Consider the following 22,994-nt stretch of genomic DNA (forward strand, 5'->3'; position numbering starts at 1 on the left):
ACCATAAGTGGCGGAAATAGGTAAAAGAACAATGTTCACGTTAAAATACCTACTGTTGTTTCTCTTGGGAATAACGATAAAATATTTAATTTTAAAATATAATTTCCACGCGGTGTTGTTTTTTTTTGTTTTGGGAATGGGGGGGATTTGTCAAATGCAAAATATTACCCGGAAACGAAATGGAACCTTGCTACCATGGTATAGTCACGTGATCACAACAAACACTTCCGGGTTTCGGACGCGCTCTAGATCGTTGAAGTTGCAGTTTCAGAGGGAATTTCAAACGGTAGAAAGAAAAAAACTAACGCATTATAATTATAAAATCCAATTAAGATGCACTTATGAACGCCAGTGAGTCAAGCCGATTGCTGGTGAACTTCTTACAATAACGCATTTCAATCTTTGCGTTTAATGTTAAACGATACTCCGACTTGTATTCGTAATTTTGAGTGTATAATGGTTATCCGATTGTTTCAATTTACCAGGTAATCAATGTTAACTAACAGTACGGCATTACGTTTTTTTCGTGTATCGGTTATCTAAATGTGTTTGTTCTGTAGGTAATCTGGGGAGTCTTCTGCAACTTTTCCTCCCCTACCGGAGAGTGGAAAAACATCTGAATCTTCCAACATGCCGCGCTTTACACGAAGTACACTCTCTCCGTGGATTGAAGATCTCATCCAGAGTTACGGCAGTGACGAACGCAGCAGTGGGCGACTGAAGGCTTATGTCATTTCTATCGGTCAGATGTCTCAGTCCCAGGAGCTAAACGCAGAAGGTCCCACGGGGCTCATTTTTCTATCTGATGGTGTCATGAAAATCCCCTCTATCCTCACCTCCTCTGCATGGAATCATCTTCAGGAGCACGAGGAGAAGGAGTATTTCACTGGTCTGCTCAATTCCACAGTTTTTATCAAAGATTATAAACTGCAGTTTTGCATGAACACTGAACCGACCAAATGCAGGTTCTATCTATCAATTGGGAAAATGATCACAACTGCATTTGGTCCACCTAAAGATATCACCCCCTGTTGTGCCACATTTATATCTGTTCAGGAGAAAATCTACAAAACGTGGCAGACTTTGATGGTCCAGGAAACTGAAGACTCCCAACCGCACCAATTTGACTTTAATTTGACTGATCTGCTGGGGGAGTGGCAGGATGACATTTTGCAAATGGTGCTGGAAAATGTGCGGAATAAACTGACAACGGCAAGGAACCCAAGTCCGCGGCCTTCCACATCGGCTGGCCTTTCATGCACAACTCATCCGAACATTTTGAAACCCACCGGTTGGGAAATTGATCGTTTACAGGATGACGGCCAAGAATGTTTTCGCATTCCAATCGACTGTCTCCTCATCCAAGAAGGACATCCCATGCAAGAAGAAAATGAAAATACAGATAGGGACATAGAGTTAAATCTGCCTCTCATGGAGAGCCCTCAATTGTCTGACAATATTTTAAACTCTAAAAGTTTACATCTTACAAATGGAGAAATACAGATCCCAAACTGTGTGGATAACATCACGCATCAAGACACCTTAAATATAGATTTGACAAATAAGGACATTACACCGTTAGAGAACCCGTGGGAAGTGTTTCCTCCACCCATTAATTTTTCTGTAATGGGTATGTCCCAAGAAGCCATTTCAATACAGTCTTTGCAGCCCCCAAAACAAAACTCTCACATGAACATAACAAGTACCCAACTTCCAATAACAAGCACACAGCATGAGGATTTACAACATAGCAACACAAACAGTGGCTTCTTACCACCTTATCAAAATCCACCACAGTTTTCTGACAACAGTCCCACAGTGACACCAAGTAATCAAACTGCTCCTGAAGAAATAGAGACCCTAATACCAACGGAGCAAGAGCAACACCACAGAAAGGCCAAAAGAAAAACACATCACAACGTACAAAAGACAGTTGCAGTGCAGGAAGCTGAAGCTCAACCAAGTGGGAGCCCCCCATCGTGGCTGTTTGATTCTTTGATGGCCTCTGTTAGAGTAGAAGGCAACGCTGATGTTCAAATTTCAGATGCTGCAAAGAAAATATCGGTAACGGTTCACCCTGATGGAGAGTCGTTCTCATACATTTACAAGGCGTCCAGGCAGAATCTTCTGGATTTCAGCCATTTTCAAGTAGCAAAACCTCTACTGTCATGGGCCGTCAATTATCTTGTTCCAAAACATTTGCCTTTGACGGGAGTGGATCCTAGTTGATTGTTACACATTTTTATTTCTTGTAATTATCCAAACTTGGGTTTTTAAGAGAGATGAAGTCAACCCAGAGGATTTCCTTGCATTATCTTGTGTGGGCCTCTATTAGTCTAAACACGGAATTTGGTGTATGTAGGATGAGTTAGGAAGCAATATCCAACTGTTTTTATTCATACCTGGGGACGGCCATGATAATGCTTTCGAGTGAAGATGACGTCAGACTTCAACTAATGGGCAATCAACGTTCTACTTCAGGAAGCGGGTGAACCAAAGTCTCAGCCTTTGTGATGTCTATTTCACCCGATAGCATTTTCAAACTGACCTAAGTGGATTTTAAATGTAAACTTATTTTCTACAAATGTTTGGACTGAAGCGTTTCGTTTTTCAGAAATCTCGAGAGCTCACTTGCACATTAAGCATTTTACTTGACAATGTTTTTATGTAAATCTTCCTATAGAGTTTCATAAAAATGATTTGTTTTTGAAAATTAAATATTTCACTTGAGGGTATTTGGGGGTCAACATTTGTTTTAAAAAAAATAGTTAACAGGAAAAATGTAGTCACCAGTCGATTAGCATATACTGTATGTTTTATAAGGCAAAGGTAATGGTTTTGAATTAGGGTTCTTAGCTTGATTGTGAAGTCTGTATGGATGTTGTCCCTGTGCTTGACTTGTTCTTCTGTTTCTCTGGTGTTCCACTGGATCCTTGCAACAGGCTCTACACAGTAAATAAAGATGACAAATTCTCTTCAAAGTGAAGGAAACTGTTACTTTCCCTGGTAACTAGCTACTTTGACTAAGGAGTAATTTAGTTGCTAACTCGGTTACTTTTTGGAAGAAGTAGTGAGAACCTATAACATGTCCAAGACTGCTCCCCTTATAGGGGTTTGGTAAAAATTAGTTATATGTAACTTACAGTTCCAGTTGCAGGAAGTTCTTCCCATTTCAATGTACCACTGGTAAAAATAACCTTTTCCTAGTTTATTTTGCCGGGGCAAAGGCCCACGACCCACCAGTTGAGAAACACTGGTTTATTGTACATCAACTATTGATTGAACTCACTTCAATAAATTTAATTTTATATTTCTAAAACATAGTATAGTAGAGTATAGCAGAGTAAATGAAATGCAGAGATGTTAATTTACTTGATGCATTCACAGTATGACAAAGAACGCAGAATTGTGCAATCAGGGTTATTCTTCAAATTGTCCAGCAGATGTCACCTATGTTGCACCATACTTCCCATTAGGACTTCAACACATGAAGCGTTTCTATTGGTGATGAGTAGGGTTACTTTAACTTGATTGCTTTCAATTACTTTTGGATAACTCCAATACCAATTATGCTAATAAAAGACAAAATAAACTAAATATGAATAAAATTATGACTCACAACACGTGGTAAGCTTTCTCTCCTGGCTTTGATCTTTTTGATGTCCGGCAAAACTAACATAAAATGCGACAGAAACAAAATGAAAATAAATCCAAACAGCTTGCCAACATCATTTTTGCCGTTCCGTGCATTCCGTTACTCCCCAAGCCTTCACAAAATTTAGTAATTTTATTCATATTTAGTTTCTTTTGTCTTTTATTAGCATATTTGGTATTGGAGTAATCCAAAAGTAATTGAAAGTAATCCAGTTAAAGTTACCCAACCCTGGAGTTTATACTGGAGCCGACATTTGTTACCTTGGCCAATGCCATGGCTGATTTAGTGTGATGAAAACACTCACTTGGAAATTTCGATTCTGTAGATAACACTCTCACGTAATTCCTATTGTTGAAGCACATGACAGGATAAGAAAGCATTTTAAGACATTTGGGTAAGGGCGTAGTGTTGGCACAGACTAAGGGGACATGTCCCCACAAATATTATGTGATCACTTCAAAAAATACGCTATGTGCCCACCAATTCCGATATCAAACATACATTACAATTGGGAGTGCCACAAACAGAGACATAACTGTAACCACGTTTTGGAGGTTTTTTTTTGGGCCTTTTAATAACAATTACCAATTCCTTCATTAAAACAGTGATTTCATACCCGTCAACCTTATTAATGATCGCATTTCCTCTAAATAAACCAACAATCAATCTTACGAACACCACACGACACTTATTTATTCACATCAAGACAGACCTGTTACTCCTTGTTCAAAGGGGCCCGTAGCACCTACAAAAGGGCAACAGGTCAACAAGGTGGTGGCCCTTCTGAGAAGAGTCCTTTATTGTCGGAGGCTCAAGGCTTTGATGCTAGGTCCTTAGCTTGGCCTAAGGCCTTGATGCTAGGTCCTTAGCTGGGCCTGGCTTTAATGCTAGGACCTTGATTTGGCCTGTGGTAGGACATTACCTCTTGCCATGATCTTTGATTTTTGCAATCCGGAGATGAAATAAGAGCTTGCTCTGTCCACTCCACGCATCGGCCCAGTATTGCAGAACCTCCAGGAACGGTGCATTCGCAATAATCGCAGCAAGGCTTTAGGGCTAGGACCTTAGCTTGGCCTTTTGGCTGAGAGTAAGTGTCCCGGCTCCTAAGCTTTGTAGCGTATTATGTACTGACCGATAACGGATAATGGATAATGAATAACGAAGATAGAACAATAACCCTTAAAAACCCCAAAAACCCCCTGCTGTGGGATCGCAACTCGGCAATGTCCTCCAAACTTGGCAGATAGAAGCCGATGATCTTTCGGGCTGTATTGATTACACTTGTTTCATAAGGTTGAAATCCTTACTTTATTTAAATGAACAAAACGTAAAAGAACGAAGATGCAGCACCTCTAACTGAACCAAAAACAAGGCGGGATATGTTGACCCAATAACTGGACAAAAACATGGAAGAGACTCAAGGCAGTATATGTTTGAAAACTAACTATCTGAACAAAAACATGAAAGTAACAACTCAGCCTATGTTAGGATACTAACTATCTCTAACCAAACAAAACATTAGGGAAAGATGACGCAGGACATATGCCCAATCGTTGGTAGAACAATAACGAAAGTGCCAGGATGAAGCCAGAAAAAACAAGATTTTACCATAAAAATGACAGGATGGAGATTAGTAATCAGGGGAGACATGGAAACCAGGAAGAATCAAGGTACAGAGACAAAAATATGACCAAACTGTGAGTGTCCTTATTTATTCCCAAACAATGTTCCCTCTAAGCTGCGCCCGCACATTCTCAGCGCACAAGAAAATCTATCCAGCACAATGTTCCCTCTAAACTGTGTGTGTGCGCAATTGCGCACTACCCAGAGCTTTTCCGTGCACAAGAAAATCTAGCCAGCTCACAAAAATCAGGGCTCGAAATTGCTAATTAAGAAGCGAATTAAGTCAAAGTTACAGTGCTTGAAGGTAAAAATACAAGGCTTCTCCTGACGTTGTGTTCTAAATGCGGTATTTGGAAGTCAAGGTCAAAGTAGAATGAAGTTGAGTAAAGTCAGTAGAATTTTTCAAGAACCGGCTTCTTCGGCTCGGCTCACTAAAAGGAACCGTCTCTTTTGGGTCTCAAAAGGCTCTTCAGGTTGTTTTTGCTTCTTTAATCCCTACACGACCAAAATTATCTAAAATTATGCACAAAATGACTTAAAGGAAGGGGGAATAGAACAAAAAAGAAAAAAATACCAAAATGAAGAAGTAGTGAAAAGCTGAGAAAAAAAGAAACAAAAGGAATAGAAAAAGAAGGAAACATTCAGAAAAAAAGCCAGAAAAAAAGAAAAAACAAAGGAAAAAAGTAACAGCTAGGAAAAAATAAACACGATGAGATTTTTTAAAGGAATTTAAAAAATAGAAAAAAACAGGGAAAAAGAACAAAAAGTTTGTGTTGCATTCAAATAATTTCCAATTATACCAAGTCAATCTTGTTGCCAACATTGTACTTCCACTAAAAATTGTGATTAAATACAGTTGCGTATCGTGCTACCGACTAAATAAGCCCCCAAAAATGGTAGCATTATGTGACAAAAGATACCAGGAAAAAAAAAATGTGGGTAGGAACCTTTGTGCGGTATCTGTTCACCAGTTTGCTTTACGGCGGGAGTCTCTTCCACCAATCATATCAGTGGATGGATTCAAGCAGAGTGGTCCCCACAGTCTCATTCCAACACAAAATCTACTTATTTTACACAAACTCTGTGGGTGAGGCCTAGGGCACTTTTAATCAATATTGTGTGATACCCGGGGTAATCTGGGACCCGTAACAAGAACATTCACCCGAATAAGCATTAGGCTGTTTTTAAAGGGGAAGTCAAGAAGTTGATACTGTTAGGGGAAAAACTATACTACAAATGTAGCGTTTACCAAATTGTTCCAATTAGTTATCTGACTCCATTAACCGAACACAAACTCTATTCTCCTAACAAGGCATGCTCGTTTCTTAATGGGAACATGTTGACAAGAGACAGGCTTTTCCACACGGGGACAGATTTATTTTCTTAAATTATTCTTTAAGTGAATTCCATCGAATTTTGCCGAATTATTGTCGAATTAGTCTAACTAGTCTTCGTCGAGCCTCCCATCTTTCCGTCTCTGCTCCTGTCTGTCTCTTTTTCCGTCTTCTGTCTTTTTGACACGTCAGGGCATCGGCCACCCCCCCATGGGCGTGCTGACTCCTCCCCTGGGCGTGCTGACCGGTGTGTCACGAAGCGCCCCCCCCCACCCCCCCCACCCCCATGGGGCGGGTCCGGTGCCAGCTTCACCTCCTCGTCTGGCAGACTCTCACATGGCCTCCACCTAGTCGCCACCTCCTCGCCAAAAGACGCCGCCATGTCTGAAGGACTCACAACAAAAACGCTTATCAGAACACTTGTCTCCTTTTCCCGCGTCACCCCTAGTCCTCGTTTTTGTTTTTCTGTAAACATAATTCTTGTCCAGGCCACACTGACCCCAAGCCTTCCCTGTGAAATATCCCCACTGCACTCAGCAAAATTTAATTTGTATTATATTAAATCCCTTATAGTCAATTAAATAAAATAAAAAATCCTTCAATACAAATGTTTTTCTGAACCATAAAAGTAATTGAACAGTATTACTGCCCCACACTTCCAATTATGTCTTTTTAATTGCCCCTGCATTTGAAATTCAAGGTCCAAATCGAAACATTTTTGTAAATTCCTGGCGGTAGCCATTTTTCTTTTTGCAGTTTACTGAAAATAAAATTTGCTAGTTTTAAGGCGGGTGTGTGGCATTTGAAGGAGATGGCAGTAACACATGATATGTGTGCACTTCTTAGACGCGCCGGAATAAACTCTTCTTTTGTCTATTTTTTGGGGGTTTGTTCCGTCCACAACAGGTCTGATAAAATTAGGATAAAAGCAGATAGGCACAATGAACAATATAGTATATGCCTTGAGCCATGACGGCTTTTTGAACTCGATTAGGATTGTTAACACATACTTAATAGAGAAAATATTTAACTTTCAACTTTTTAAAGACACCACAAACTGTGCACCCCACCTTTAAACAATAACACATCTTAATACTCCAGCTTTCTGAATTTTTGTCATGTGACGTCCACAACCTCAGTTGTCACTGGTCAAAACCTGAGCCCGAAGCTGTTGTTTTCTCTTGTGATTTGCGATGGACCCAAATGCAGGGAAGCAGGAACCACTGAGGATGCTCAAAAATGATGGGTTTTAATCACAAAATCATCACGAAAGTAATGAACAAATAGTCAAAGAACAATTAAACTAGAAAACAAAAAACAAACCTCACAAACCAGGAAGAAATGGAAGCTAGTGATGGTGGTATGGATCGTGATAGTGGATGCTGATAGTAAAAGATGACAGTTGATGGTGAAAAATGATGACCCAACAACAGGCGCCATCCAAAATGTCTAATCGCCAAGCATCTGTCGGTCATGCACCAGAAACAGAGACCGGACCCAGGAGCGTTTGTTTACTCAGTTTTATTCATAAAGAGAGAGAGAGAAGTGCTTGCGTACACGATCTGATGATCAACAGACACGGATAGCAGGTGGTTGGAACGCGGTAGTGGCACTTCCGTGTCGAGCGAGGACAATCGGAGACTTGCAGGAATACTGGTCGTTAGCCAGGACGGGGAGCAAGGGCGGTATTGAGTTCAGAAACAAGGTCAGCAACAGGTGTCAGGCAGGAAGCGGGGCAAAACAGGTCGGATGTTGGGATGGCAGAACAGGGCAGAAACGGGTCCAGAAACAGGTCGGCAACGGGTGTCAGGCAGAGGAAAACAGGGCAGGAAAAATGTCGAACGGAATGAGTTTGCCTAGCTGGGAGCATAGGGTCGCAACGATCTGACAGTGTTCTCTTAAAAGCCGTGCGGTTTAAAAAGAGTCTCTCAGCCAATCAGCTCTCAGGGCTGTTGGCGCCAATTGGGCAGTCACCGGTGCTTTGAATCGGCAATCATGACACTGTCCCAATTCTAAACCCGTCACCCGCCCTTTTGGTTAACAGGAAGTAGCTCTATAAATAAAATTTCTTCGGCCTAATAATGACAGAAATGCATTGTTATTAATAAATTCCAGGAACTCTTCCATAATTTCAATTTTAATCAGAATGCAGTGTCGGACTTGGGTGAGCACATTCAATTATTGCACAGAAAATATGGGGGTTTATTTCCTCTTGTTTTTTTTGTTTGTTCTTTTGAGGGGTTTTGTGTTTTGTTTTTTTTACCAACAAACCTGATTTTGGTGGTTGATGTCAGATATTCCTTCATCTTGAAGCATAATTTTTGTTGATACAATGATATTGTGTCTCAGTATTGTTGAGTTCATTTTGTCTTTAATATTGGACTTCTGCAAAGGAGATGGCATATAATTCCAGTGGATTATTTGACTATAATGCCGTTGTTCATTGAGTTGACTATTATGTCATCATTGTTATTAGCTATTCATGGAGCTGTTATTTTATTTCAACAACCTTTTGAGCTTAACTGCTTTTGTGACCTAGGCGATTCAATAAAAAGAAAGAACTGAGGGGAGGGGTTTTAGAACAGGTTGGACTTTTTTATCTGAGGTTTGGGTTTAGTTCAATATCCATTGTTGTCCTCTCTCCTTGTTTTTGTCTTCTGTACTAATCTTTAATTGTATTAATGATTATCTCTCATGACATCATTTAAGCCTCCAGCTTGTGACAGTTAAGTAAATAGTTTGAGATGAATTTCAACCTTTAGGTCCACTTGACAATACCAGGAATATGCTTTGAATTAGTATTATTTTCCAATTTTTTTAAAGATGGTCCAGCCCAATGGCGATCTACATCTTTGAAGGAAAACAAATAATTTTGAAATATTTCCAATAAATCATTTGCACTCTAATACCTTTCCAGCAGTTATTCTGAATGTTACATCTTGTTAGTTTTATTTCCCAAGCTCCAGTGAATCATCTACCGCGGAGACACAAACAGAGAAAAGATTGAGTTTGTAGGTTTATTCACCGAAATCGCCCAACCGCTAATGTAAGCAGACGGCAGCTGTGAGCACTTGTAAAGTTGTTATATTACTCTTTTGGCCTGTAAACAGGAAAATACATAATACACACACCCAGGAATTAAATACACTTTTAAATTTGTCCTTGTAAGGCCATTCAACTATGTTCATGTCATTTGGGAAAGGGAAGAGTCTAGCATTAGTGCATATCTGTAGCCAAATAATGGGAATATAAAATATAAAAAAACATCAATTTTGTCCAGCAAATATTATGCAGAGAAGTATACGTATCGCTGTAGTTACAGCTGTGGTCCCCCTACTTTTTCTGTACCATCAGTTTAATGCACAGGTGTCAAACAGGCGGCCCGCGGGCCAGATCAGGCCCGCTAAGGGATTGAATCCGGCCCGCGAGACAAGACTCAGAGAAGCGCAAGAGAAAAAGGAGCTACAGGTTGAAATATGTCAACTCGATGCCCACTCTTTGTCTCTGTCACTCTCTGTGTCTTTTTAACTTATTTTGCTCTAATTCTCTCTCTCTCTCTCTCTCTCTCACCCCTTTTCTCCCACTCTCTGTCTCTGTCTCTTTCGCTCTCTGTGTCTCTTTTTCTCTTCCTTTGTTGCTCTTTGTCTCTGTGTCTTTTAACCTCTTTTGCTCCAACTTCCTTTTTTCCGTTTCTCTCTCTCTCTTCCTACCCTTCATGCTTTCTTTTCTCTTTTCTCTCCTTCCGTCTTTCCATTTCTCTTTGGATTTCTTTCTTCCTCTCCTTTTCCCCCTCTCTCACGACTTTTTATCTTTTGTTTCTCACGCTCTCTCCCTCTCTCTCTTTGTCCCGCCCTCTCTCCTTTTCCCTCCCTATTCCTCTTTTTTCTTTATCTCTCTTTTTCTTTCTCTTTAATTTAGTAGTCCAGCCCCTGACAGAATGTTTGTTCTATTGTGTGGCCCCCGAGGTAAAATGAGTTGGACACCGCTGGTTTAATGTCTGACGATGTTTTTACAGTCTGGCCCAATAGATAAAATACTACAACAATATTTATAATAACAGTACGTGTAAATCCACTTTGTAATCGTGCGCAATACTTGGGTGTCCTTGTCACACGCACCAACATCTCAAGGCATTAGTCATGAACCGGAACAGGATCAGGACCCTCATGGGTGATGTTTCTCACACAAGCCTTTTATTTTACGGGAAATGCACGTTAGGCAGCAGTCTGGCGTGGAATGATAGGAAGCCAGAGGCCGACGAGATCGATACCAATTGCCCGACCATCTATCGGACAGATGGGGTCGATACCGGACAAGACGGGACAGACAGGATTGATATGAAAACAGGATATGGAAAATAAACAGGACAAACTAGACGGGAACAAAACTGGAAACCGATATTAAACAACAGGACAGACAGGATTGATATCAAAACAAGATATCAAAATTAAACAGGACACACTAGACGGGAACGAAACTGGAAACCGATATCAAACAAGACAAAATAAACGGGAATAATACCGGACAGGAAATACCAACAGGAAACAGGACCGAGTCAAAACCAACGTCTTGCGGGGCCGAGGTTTCTTTGACGGACTGACAAACGGTGAGTGAGAGCACTGAGCTTAAATAGAAAGAAAGCCAATCCGTCAACGAGCCGCAGCTGGCGCCACACGGGCGGGACCAATTGGGCGCCATGGCAACCGTGACAGCATCGGCAATCCTGAGCCAAGTCGCTGCAACACACTTGCAACACTATCCTAACGATTAATGCTAAGGTTGTTTTATTTTAGGATGTGATACAGTAAAACTCGGTTTATCCGGATTCAGTTTATCCAGATCTTCGCGAAATCCAGATAAAAAGTTTGGTCCGGATGATTACTAATGCATTTCTTACGGAAAATCTATGCATATTCCGGATTTTACAATCCAGATCTTCGGCTTTTCCGGATCAAAACCCTTATAATTTCGATCCATTCCTATGCATTTTTGCTTTTTGCCATCTATTCCGGAGTCGTACTCTAAGTGCACATGCCGTCTTTGACAACTTCTTCCCGGAAGTGGGTGGATGACACAACTTTTCCCGAAAGTGTATGCCATCCTTTTGTCCATAAGACAAATTTCTCTATGCCTTCGTCTTCGTGGAACATCTTCCTGGTTATCACAGACTGACTCTATCCCATTTCTCTTCGATTCAAGTTGTGATCTATTCGTGCAAAACAACACCTAAGGAGACTACGCTGAGTGTCACATCATGGCGTCAGTGAAGAAGAGGAATCGAGAGGAACGGATGTTAGAAGAAACATTAAAGATCATACAATACTGTAATGATCACACTGGCATGAGGAAGAAGGATATCAGGGCTTATTTTCACATGAAACCTCAAACATTGTCAGATCTTCTGAATGATGTACGTATGTTTCATTGATATTCTCATTTTATCTGTGTAAATATAAACGAACCAGATGAGTTATTCCACGTAATTTCTAGTAAACATTATTGTGAGGTCAGGGGGTCTGAGAATACCAGACATTGGCTAATGCAGATACTCAGATAATCCAGACAATTTTCCCAGTCCATTTGAATCCAGATTCATCGAGTTTTACTGTCCTCAACATTTCAGACCCAAAAAGTTTTCCCCCAGTGATTTAGGATCTGGTATCAGTATTGTTGCAGGCGTACCAGAAGGGGGCGCTGCCCGTCTCTCCCAGGCTCAACCCTGAATAGCGTAATGATGCTTTACACTCAAAAACAGCGGCAACCATTTGATGAAGGTTCTGTATCTTAGTCAGATCAGGAGGCCTGTCCTACTGGTAACAATGGAAACCAGTACTGTTTCAAGTGGGGGGAGCAAACTCCTACCTCAAAAAATGGCCTAGAAAGGGATGGGTGCCACCAGGCTGTACTTTCCCAAGACACACCACAGAAAGTTGTGCCTCGACAAACCAGGCAGTTTAAAGATCCGTTAATTGTGGACATATTAAACCGAATTGTTATTGCTGTACAGGTTGAAAAAAACAGAGTGACTGTTAACCAATCAGAATGCAGGACACAAAGCCTGATGAAAATCCAGGAGGTAGCAAAACCATGAAAAGTAAACTGCGATGTAGCAAAGTAATATTGTATTAGTGACCACCAGTTTGTTGAGATCAGAGGTCCACACCCTTTTAAAGCTGAGAGCTCCTTTTTGTTACTAGTTGGCACCAAGGGCACCCATTTTGCATTTGCAATGCATTTGTAAAATAACAACTTTTATGTTTGGTGGCAGCGGGACGGCGGATGGGATGTTAGCCTGCAGCCCAATGGTGCAAAGTTTCAGGGTAAAAGTCCAGCGACTGGCTGGCAACTAGTTCAGGGTGTCCCCTGCCCACAGCCCGAAGACAGCTGGGATGGGCTCCAGCACCCCCACGACCCTACTGAGGATAAGCGACGCAGATAATGGATGAATGGATAGCACATATTAAAAACATTTATGCAAATGAGGCATTGAGCATGTTTTCCAATTAAATTGATTTTGCCACTTCAAACTGATGATAGAGTTCCCTCACCGTTGCTCTCTTGTACCCTCGATTTTAGTGTCCATTCTCAGTAGACTTTCTGATTCTTAAAATGATTCATGAGTATCGTAGTTTGAATCTGAACACTAAATAGGAATTCTTCAGATCGTCTCATCTCATCTCATCTCATTAGCTGCACCGCTTATCCTCAGTAGGGTTGCGGGGATGCTGGAGCCCATCCCAGCAATCATCGGGCAGTGGGCAGGGGACACCCTGAACTGGTTGCCAGCCAATCGCAGGGCACACAGGGACGGACAATTCGCTCGCTCATTCACACTTAGGGACAATTTGGCCAATCCACCTGAAATGCATGTCTTTGGAATGTGGGAGGAAACCGGAGTGCCCGGAGGAAACCCACGCAAGCACGGGGAGAACATACAAACTCCGCACAGTAAGTCCGGTAGCTGGATTTGAACCCACGCAGGAGGTTCCCAAGACCTTAGAACTGTGCCGCACACGCGCTAACCACTGCGCCGCCGTGCCACCCTCTTCAGATTGTCTAATACATTAATTGATGGATATATATATATATATATATATATATATATATATATATATATATATATATATATATATATATATATATATATATATATATATATATATATATATATATATATAGTAAGCTGTTCAGCCCTTTGAGGCTTCTTGTGATAAAGGGCTATTAAACTTGACTTGACTACCCGTTTTTTAATGTAACGGGCAAGATATATCATTTTTGCAGCCATGCATGTGTAACAGAGTTGATTGTTTTGAATGTTTTTTGAATTCTCACAAAATCTGTATTTTTGTTGTATTACTGTTAATATTCCAGTACCTCATTCAATTGTTAATTCATGGGCGTCTGCGACTGTCTTTTTCGTTTGGCACTTTATGGGCTTCAGCGCTTGCCGTAGCTTCAGCTAATTTCCATCGCGCTGAAGGTAAGATGTGCCCAATATCAGTTGGATAAAAAAATGCATATTTTGCTAGATATAGGAGCTGCTTTCACAAATTGTTTTTGTATATAAAGATATATAAGTTGTGCTAAATGATGTATATTAAAAAAAGCACTAAATAAGAAGTAAAGTAATACAGCTTGAAACAATGATGCAACATGTTTTGATGCAAACACACCACGAGGTGCGGCCTGTTGAATGATGACCCGTTTTTCGTATTTTTAATGTTTTGGATTATTGCAGTCGTGAACAGATGCCCTGACTTTTGTATTGTTTTGTTTACTGAATGCAGGTACGTGGGAAAGTTATGTTCATTGTTATTATTAAAGTTTCACTATTAAAGTGCTCGCATGTTGTCTGCTTGCCGTAGCTTCAGCTAATTTGCATGGCGCTGAAGATTATTGCAGTCGTGAACAGATGCCCTGACTTTTGTATTGTTTTGTTTACTGAATGCAGGCAGTAAACCGAGTGACTGTGAAACCTTGTGTCGCGCATGATCGAGGGTCGTTACACATGGGCAAACAAAGTAGGCATGGGAATTGTTTTTATTTGTTTTCTTGGTTTTCCTTTTTAATGCTTCGTAGTTATTTTTGCCTTTCAATCAAGTTTTCACACAGTTCAGCAAGGATTCAGCGGTGTTTGCTTGTTCTTTCTGTGCGAGCAAGTTTCAGCGTCAAGAGTGGACGCGATATTTCAAACAGCACATCAGTGCGTTTATGTATTGGGTGGCCGGAAATTTTTCCCAAATAAACACAGCTTGATTCAACTTGGGTGGGCGGACTTATCAAGCGACTAATTCTATAAACAGATGAAGGGGAAAAAGTGGCATTTGATTGGTCATGGGCATTGGGGGAGTGGTTTTCATTGCAATGAAATGTTAATTCATTTGGGTGGTAGTGAATTCTGGCTCTTTTTAGACCACCGGCTCTTTCAGCTCGGCTCTCTAAAGAGAACACTTTCAGCTCCCCAAAGTTTCTCCGGGTTTTTTGTTTGTTGCTTTAATTCATACTTTACCGTTTAATATGTAACATTCTGCACGAAACAACTTCCAAAACGCGAGAGAAGCCCCCCAAAAAAGAAATAAAATAAAGACAAAAATAGAAAAAGAAACAAGTTCACCCAAACTTTTGTATGTTACTAAAAGAACCTTAAAGTCTTAAGCAGACAAGAAGCCATTGCAATTTCAGATAAAACTTGGGTGATATGATCACATTTTCTAATCCTATAGGTAAAAGTCTCGCTGATGCAAACTTTTATTACTAGTCATCGGGGGACCAGAGAGTAATACATTACAGTTATCGAGCCCAGAAGTAACAAAAACATGAATAAATAAATTAAAATTGCAAATCTTCGCAATATCAAAAAGGTGGAAAAAAATCTAATCCAGAATTGCTTTTCAAATGTAACTGAAAAGACAGATTAGGATCAAATATGACACCTAGATTTTTGACTGAGTAAATCTGAGTGATATTACATCCGTCGAGGTTCAGAGCACTTTTTGAGAACAAGTCATGACAATCAGCATGAGGAAAATGAAGAAACCTTGAGAAGGGACTGAACAGGTAATCCCCCTTCCAGGAAGACCAGGCTGCAATAGATGTTGCAATAACAAACAATAATATCAAAAATAAAACGTTCATTCATTCATTCATTATCTGCACCGCTTATCCCCAGTAGGGTCGCGGTGGTGCTGGAGCTCATCCCAGCCATCTTCGGGTAGTGGGCAGGGGACACCCTCTGAACTGGTTGCCAGCCAGTCGCACGGCTAAAGTATAATATGAAATAAATAATAATATAAAAAGGATCGTATACTCTACTGTATGTACTTTCCTCACAAGGCTTTACAATTTTCCCTGTCGGCATTCAAATTTTTAAGGCAGAGATAAAGAGAAATAGAAAAATAAAAAGAGAGGCAGAGAGACATGGAGAGAAAAGGGAGAGGTGGAGACAGAAAGAGAAAGGGAAATAAAGAGAAAGAGAAAAAGATAGAAAATGATACATAGAAAGAGAAAAGGTGAGAGAAGAAGAGAGATAGAGAGCAAAAGCGAGAGAATGTCATGATTGCCGATTCGGCGCACCTGCGACTGCTTAATTGGCGCCAACAGCCCGGACAGCTGATTGGTTGATGCACTCATTTTAAACAGCCGGCTTCCAAGAAAAGCCGTCAGATTGTTATGCGAACTGTTGCCACCAGCTCAGTAAGCCCTTACGTCCGACTCTGTGCCTGCCCTGCTTTTCTCTGCCTGATCTTCGTTGCCAACCTGTTTCCGGACCTGACTACGCCCCGTTCTGCCTGCCTGTTACCTGACCTGTTTTTCCCCGTTACCTGTCTACCTCCTGCTACCGACCTCGCTTACGAACTTGACACCGCCTTTGATCTCCAGTCCCGGCCAACGACTTGCTATTCCCGCCTTTCTCCGATCCTCCTCGCCAGACACGGAAGTGCCACTTTTGCACCGCTCGCTCCTTTTTTCTGTCAGCCATAGGATCGTGGATGCAAGCCTTACTCTCCCTCTTATTCAATAAAAACTGAGAAAACGAGCGCTATTGGGTCCTGTGTCCGTTTCTCGTCTGTGACAAAGAGAAAAAGAGAGAAAATGATACCTAGAAAGAGAAATGATGAGAGAAGAAGAGGGATAAAGAGCAAAAGAGGGCGAAATAAAGAGGGTAGCATTGGATTAGGGGGTAAAGCGCTCGTCTTGGGATCAAGAAATCACAGGTTCGATTCCCGGCTCCTCCATGTTGTATGGGCACACACTGAATCAGTAATGCCCCCGATAGCAGGTATAGTTGCCTTGCATGGCTGACGCTGCTATCGGTTAGTTAGTGTGTAAAAAGGGAAAATGTGAAGCACATTGTAAAGCGCTTTGGGAGGTCTTCATTGACTTGAAAAGCGCTATATAAATGCAGATCATTTACATTCATTTTAGAAAGACAAAGATGGAGGGAGAACAAGAAAGAGGGAGATAGAGAAAGAGGGAGACAGAAACAGAGAAAAAGAGCGAGAAAGAGAGAGATTTCCCTTTTGTCCTCCACATTGAACTCTCTCTCCTCCACAGAAGATGTCTCACAAGCATTTTCAAGAGCAAGGAGACCAGCTTATTGATAGAGGGGGTTAGCTCTCATTGCTCATTTCAAAGAGTTGGTTTCTAGCGTCCTTTCGTTCGCGAACGATCCAGCGATAGTAAAGGCTGCGCGTGTGCAAGAAGAGCGCACTTCTCTCCTGTCGCGCTCCACGCTCGAACCTTGCGTCATGACGCTCTACCGCGGTTGCCTGGCGACGTTCGGCGTGCCGTCCACCGCTCTGAACTTCCACGCACCTCCACTCGTCTACGTTTACGGAGGAGAGAGCGAACCCCCTCAGAAGCCTCCATACAGTTACATCGCGCTCATCGCCATGGCCATTAAGAACGCGCCGGAGCAGCGCGCCACGCTGAACGGCATCTACCAGTTCATCATGGACCGCTTCCCTTTCTACCACGACAACAAGCAAGGCTGGCAGAACTCTATCAGACACAACCTCTCATTGAACGACTGCTTCATCAAGACGCCCAGGGAGAAGGGACGGCCGGGAAAAGGCAGTTACTGGACCCTGGACACCAAGTGCACCAACATGTTCGAGAACGGCAACTACCGACGGAGGAAACGGAAGGCGAGAAGTCAGCAGGAGCGCGTAAAGGTCAAGGAACATTCCCAGCCTGGTTCCTCATCCTTGCTGGTGGAGATGACGCTAAAGCGGAATGCAAAGACAGCAGGCACAAACCCAAGCGCTAAATCGGTTCCTCGGGAACCCTCCCGAGAACGAGATTGCTACCTTGCCGTGAACCCTGTGAACCGGGATCTTGGAGAACTTTCAAAACAGACACCTGAAAAACTCGCCTTAGAAGTTCCTCCAAAAGCTCCCAAGTGCAAAGCTTTCAGCATCGAGAGCATTCTCGCAAAAACTGATGGTGGACTACAGAACCAAAGTACTGGTTTTGCTTCGAACCGGTTTTTGGACATTCCACAGCACCAAATTGGATTTCCGTTTTCCTCTCACTTCTCACTTTCCTATTTAGAAAAACGGTCGCATTTACAGACCTGAATCAAAATTAATGTTGATGGGACATTGTGTCATTGACCACTAGATGTCGTTTGAGTTTCATTGTATGATGCTGGGTCGGGGGTCAGTAACAGGCGGATCTTAAAAATGTTTGATAAAGGGAAATGAAATCTGTAGGACAAACAGGATATTTTCCAATAAATATAGATATTTAATGTCACGGTTGCTATGGCGCCCAATCGGCCCCGCTCTTGTGGTGCCAGCTGGGGCTCGTTGACGGATTGTCTTCCTTTCTATTTGAGCTCAGTGCTCTCACTCTCCCTTTGTCAGTCTGTCAACGAACCTCTGCCCCGCAAGACGTGGGTTTTTGACTCTGTCCGGTTTCCTGTCCGGTATCGTTCCCGTCTATTTTTGTCCTGTTTAATTTCGATATCCTGTTTTGATATCCTGTTGGTATTTCCTGTCCGGTATTGTTCCCCTTTATTTTGTCCTGTTTTCGGTTTCCAGGTTTTTTTTCCCGTCTATTTTTGTCCTGTTCATTTTTTTCTCCAGTTTTCGTTCCCGTCTAGATTCTCCTGTTTATTTTTGATATCCCGATTCATTATCCATCCTGTATGTCCCGTCCTGTACGGTATCGACCCCATCTGTCCGATATCTGCTCGGGCAATTGGTATCGATCTCGTCGGCCTCTGGCTTCCTATCGTTCCACGCCAGACTGCTGCCTAACATGCATGACTGCCCCTTTTTCCGTAAAATAAAAGGCTTGTGTGAGAAACGTCACGCATTTGGGTTCTCCTCCTGTTCCAATTCACGACATTTACAGTATATATGTTTCCTTCCTTATAAGGCTAATACAAAGCTTATGATTATTTGTGACTCCAAACATATATGGCTCTTTCGACATTTTGGGTTGCCAACCCCTGGTATGGCGCAACTGAAAACGAGTGCTAAAAAGCTTAAAGCAGATAAGAAAAACTTGTACCTATGAATTTCAGCATATTTATTTATTATTTATTATGCAAAAATAAACCTTACAATCGCAACGCGGCACCTATTTACTCACAGCAAGATAGATAACGTCAAATAAAAACAAAGAATTTGTGTAAACAATATGCGCAAAAAAATAAACGTTTGATCGAGGATAACATTTTCTAGTGTACTGCAACGAATGCAAATTATCAGACATCTCCGGGCAGCACGGCGGCGCAGTGGTTAGCGCATGTGCGGCACAGTTCATGTCTTGGGAACCCTCTGCGTGGGTTCAAATCCAGCTCCAGACTTCCTGTGCGGAGTTTGTATGTTCTCCCCGTGCTTGCGTGGGTTTCCTCCGGGCACTCCGGTTTCCTCCCACACTCCAAAAACATGCATGTTAGGTCCAAATTGACCCTAGGTGTGAATGTGCGAGCGAATTGCCTGTCCCTGTGTGTCCTGCGATTGGCTGGCAACCAGTTCAGGGTGTCCCCTGCCCACTGCCCGATGATTGCTGGGATGGGCTCCAGCACCCCCGCGACCTTACTGAGGATAAGCGGTGAAGCTAATGAGATGAGATGACTGCAACGATAATACAATATATACAATGACGTCTGATTTCAGGGACCGAGATGATCCGGATTAGAGTCGAAATGCTCTCATTTCCCTATTCAGAAAAACGATCACCTTCACAGATCTCAATCACTCTCAAACATTGTGAAATAGGTGTCGCTCTATTGCAGGGATCTCCAACCCGTCTCTAGCTAAAATAAACACCGGGCCATTTTGCTTGTTTGTTTTGAAAAATGTCGGAACTGAAAGTCCTTACTTTAGCATAAGGGTCTCAAACTCACAGCTCAATTGCCGTCCTCAGGATGATGGTTTGAATGTTAAAGGGACAGTGTGTATCATTCGACCACTAGATGTCGCTAGCACCGTAAAGTGCTAAAAATCACAAAAGGAAGGAAAGAAACTACAAAGGCTCTAAGTGATCATAAAGCACCCTTTTTTCCCCAGCCGTTTGCCAGGTTTTTTGTTTTCTGGGTACCCGTAGCAGCAAGATGGTGGACGATCAGGCTCATGTTATGTGTTAGAAACTCGTTCCTTGAGTCCTTTTTTCACGGTTCCCCTTTGCCGATCAATATTAAACTTCGTGATTCCAAATTTGAATGAGTATTTTTGTGTGTGTCAGTTCAAATAACTCAAGCTGCTCAAATGGTAAGGAATAACCCACCTTAACCCTCTTATAACCATTAGGGAGCCAGCGCCTCCATTTTCAAGCGCTATTTAAATTATCACAACTATATATATATATATATATATATATATATATATATATATATATATATATATATATATGTTCCTTAAACGCAATTAGATTTCTTAGTAACGGATCTTTTAAAAATAATCAATGTAGTTCTTTATAACACCCACAAGGTGGCAGAAACTTCCCTGAATTGTATCTCACAGGAATCCACGTGTGGCAACAGACTAATCACAGGAAATGACACATGGGCAGAGCAAGTAATGCATTTTGTGAAGCACTTTTTTGTTATCAGTAATCAATTTAAAAAAACATTTGCATCCTTTGAACATGACTTAATTAGTTTTAAAAGACAAAGGGGGAATGATTTTGGTCATGTATGATGGGTAGGTTTTTGTCTCCAGGAATTGCTTCACCATCTACCACACAGGCCTATAAAACTCTGGGTCATGGTGAAAAATAGTTGTCAATATATGGACAACTGAGGGAGCAAGACTAAAATACTTTTTGTACATATTTATAACAGTTCATATTTCCAGTTTATGTTGTCTTACAATGGGTTCATGTTCAGTTCCAGTCTGTACTTCATGATAATCCTGAAAAATTCACGTCCGTTTTACTGTTATTACATTGTCTTAACACATACTTTTCAGAAGAAGAACAGGAGGAGGACCCAGAAGCGTAACATTTTTACGTAAGCTTTATTTCACGGGAATGGCACAGTCATGCGTGCAAACACAAACGCCAGTGATTCGGCGATCGCTGGGCGGAAGTAAGACAGAAGTCCGGCGTCGAAAAACAGGAAGCCAGAGGCCGACGAGATCGATACCAGATGCACAAGAAGATACCGGGCAGACGGGGTCAATACCGGACAGAATGGGACAGACAGGATCGATACCAGATATAGGAGCAGATACCAGACAGACGGGGTCGGTACTGGACAGGACGGGACAAACAGCATCGATACTAGATACAAGAGCAGATACCGGACAAACAGGATCGATACTGGAGACTGGCGCAGGGTATCAGACAGGATAAGACAGGCGGAAGCGATACCGGAGACTGTAGCAAAATATCAGACAGGACGAGACAGACGGCATCGATACCAGACGCTGTAGACTGGAGTCAGATATCAGACAGGATGAAACAGACAGAATCGATACCAGGCACTGGGGGCTGGAGTCAGATATCAAACAGGACGAGATAGACGGGATCGATACCGGACAGGATTTACAACCAGGATACTGGACAGAGTCAAAACACACATCTTGCGGGTGCAGAGGTTCCTTGACGGACTGACAAGGGGTGAGTGAGAGCACTGAGCTTAAGTCGGAGGGTAATTGGCAACCGTGACAATAATCACAGAAGATATTACCAGATATTGAAAGTTTGGATTGATTTCTGACTCTTTCATGACCAAAATAACAAAAAAATTCCAAGAAGAGTATATGATACTTGGTCTATAACGGGTTAATTGACGTGTTACCACTTTCAAATTAATGACTATCTGAGGTGTTTCCTCTGTTTTCCTGATAAAGTTATCTAAAAACTGATGAAGTGCTCCAAAAGAAGAGATAAGCTCTGTTGTTCTTCTCCATTTTATTAGTTTAGTCCCTGTTTATCTAGCTTTCTTTCTTTTACTTATCAGCCTTAGTTTCTTTTGTCACGTTCTCACGATTCCCCTTCATAGATCAATGATAAAAGTGTTCATTCCAACTTCAATGATTACTTTTGTGTGTGTCAATTGGAATGAGCCAAGTTGCTAAAACGGTACAAAGAACACACTTCAATCGACGTGTATGTCAGGAAACGGACCGCGAAGCAGGAAGTCGGAACTCATATGCGTAGACGATCAGTCACTTTAATTAGGAAAGAAAAGTTGTCCAACACACAAACGGTCCAAAATCAAAACAAAACAGGTTCAAAGACAATCAAAATACAAACTAGGCATTACTCAAATCAAACAGGCATGAACAGAGTTTCAACGAGGGTTAAACAATGATCTGGCAGCGGGCAGTTCCAAAAGGAGCGCTTAAGTACTCCAAGAGCAATCAGTCCAACGTGTCTCAGCCGGTGTCAAGGGGCAGGGCCAGCTGGGCGCCATGACAACTGTGCAGGACATGACAGTGTAACCGCCTTCAGATTAATGACCGATTATGAGGTTTTTCATCCATTCTCATGATTTAGCGATCTAAAAACGAATGCGGCGCTCCGAAAAAAGGTACTAACTTCCTAGAAAATTTTGACTCGTCTCGTCAGATTCAACGATTATTATTTATTGGACCCCGATATCCAGTCCAGAATTTTCAACTCCCCCAGCATGACACCCAGCCAACAGCATGGTTGCTAACATGCTCAAATATAATTGTCTAGTTCTGAATTTCGGGCAGCACGGCGGCGTAGTGGTTAGCGCGTGTGCGGCACAGTTCTGAGGTCAAGGGTTCAAAACCAGCTACCAACCTTAATGTGCGGAGTTTGCAGGTTCTCCCCGTGCCTGCATGGGTTTCCTCCGGGCACTCCGGTTTCCCCCCACATTCCAAAAACATGCATGTCAGGTTAATCGGCCGGTCCAAATTGTCCCTAGGTGTGAATGAGAGGGCGAGTTGTCTGTC

At 42.0% G+C, this 22,994-nt stretch overlaps 2 protein-coding genes and 1 pseudogene across 2 annotated transcripts; all 3 read left to right on the plus strand.

Moving 5' to 3' along the window:
• The first annotated feature begins 235 nt into the window (after positions 1–235).
• Positions 236–2,735, plus strand: acd (ACD shelterin complex subunit and telomerase recruitment factor). Its single transcript, XM_088339225.1, has 2 exons — positions 236–485; positions 561–2,735. The coding sequence occupies exon 2, from the start codon at positions 631–633 to the stop codon at positions 2,227–2,229; it is 1,599 nt and encodes a 532-aa protein (XP_088195351.1). The 5' UTR covers positions 236–485; positions 561–630; the 3' UTR covers positions 2,230–2,735.
• A 1,785-nt stretch (positions 2,736–4,520) lies between these two features.
• Positions 4,521–4,688, plus strand: LOC148362328 (U2 spliceosomal RNA; annotated as a pseudogene).
• A 12,663-nt stretch (positions 4,689–17,351) lies between these two features.
• Positions 17,352–18,621, plus strand: foxl1 (forkhead box L1). Its single transcript, XM_088339226.1, has one exon. The coding sequence runs from the start codon at positions 17,361–17,363 to the stop codon at positions 18,189–18,191; it is 831 nt and encodes a 276-aa protein (XP_088195352.1). The 5' UTR covers positions 17,352–17,360; the 3' UTR covers positions 18,192–18,621.
• The last annotated feature ends 4,373 nt before the right edge of the window (positions 18,622–22,994 follow it).

Source organism: Urocampus carinirostris, chromosome 7 (genome assembly GCF_059441175.1).
Source record: "Urocampus carinirostris isolate Australia breed hairy pipefish chromosome 7, RoL_Ucar_1.0, whole genome shotgun sequence".
Taxonomy (NCBI): Eukaryota; Metazoa; Chordata; class Actinopteri; order Syngnathiformes; family Syngnathidae; genus Urocampus; species Urocampus carinirostris.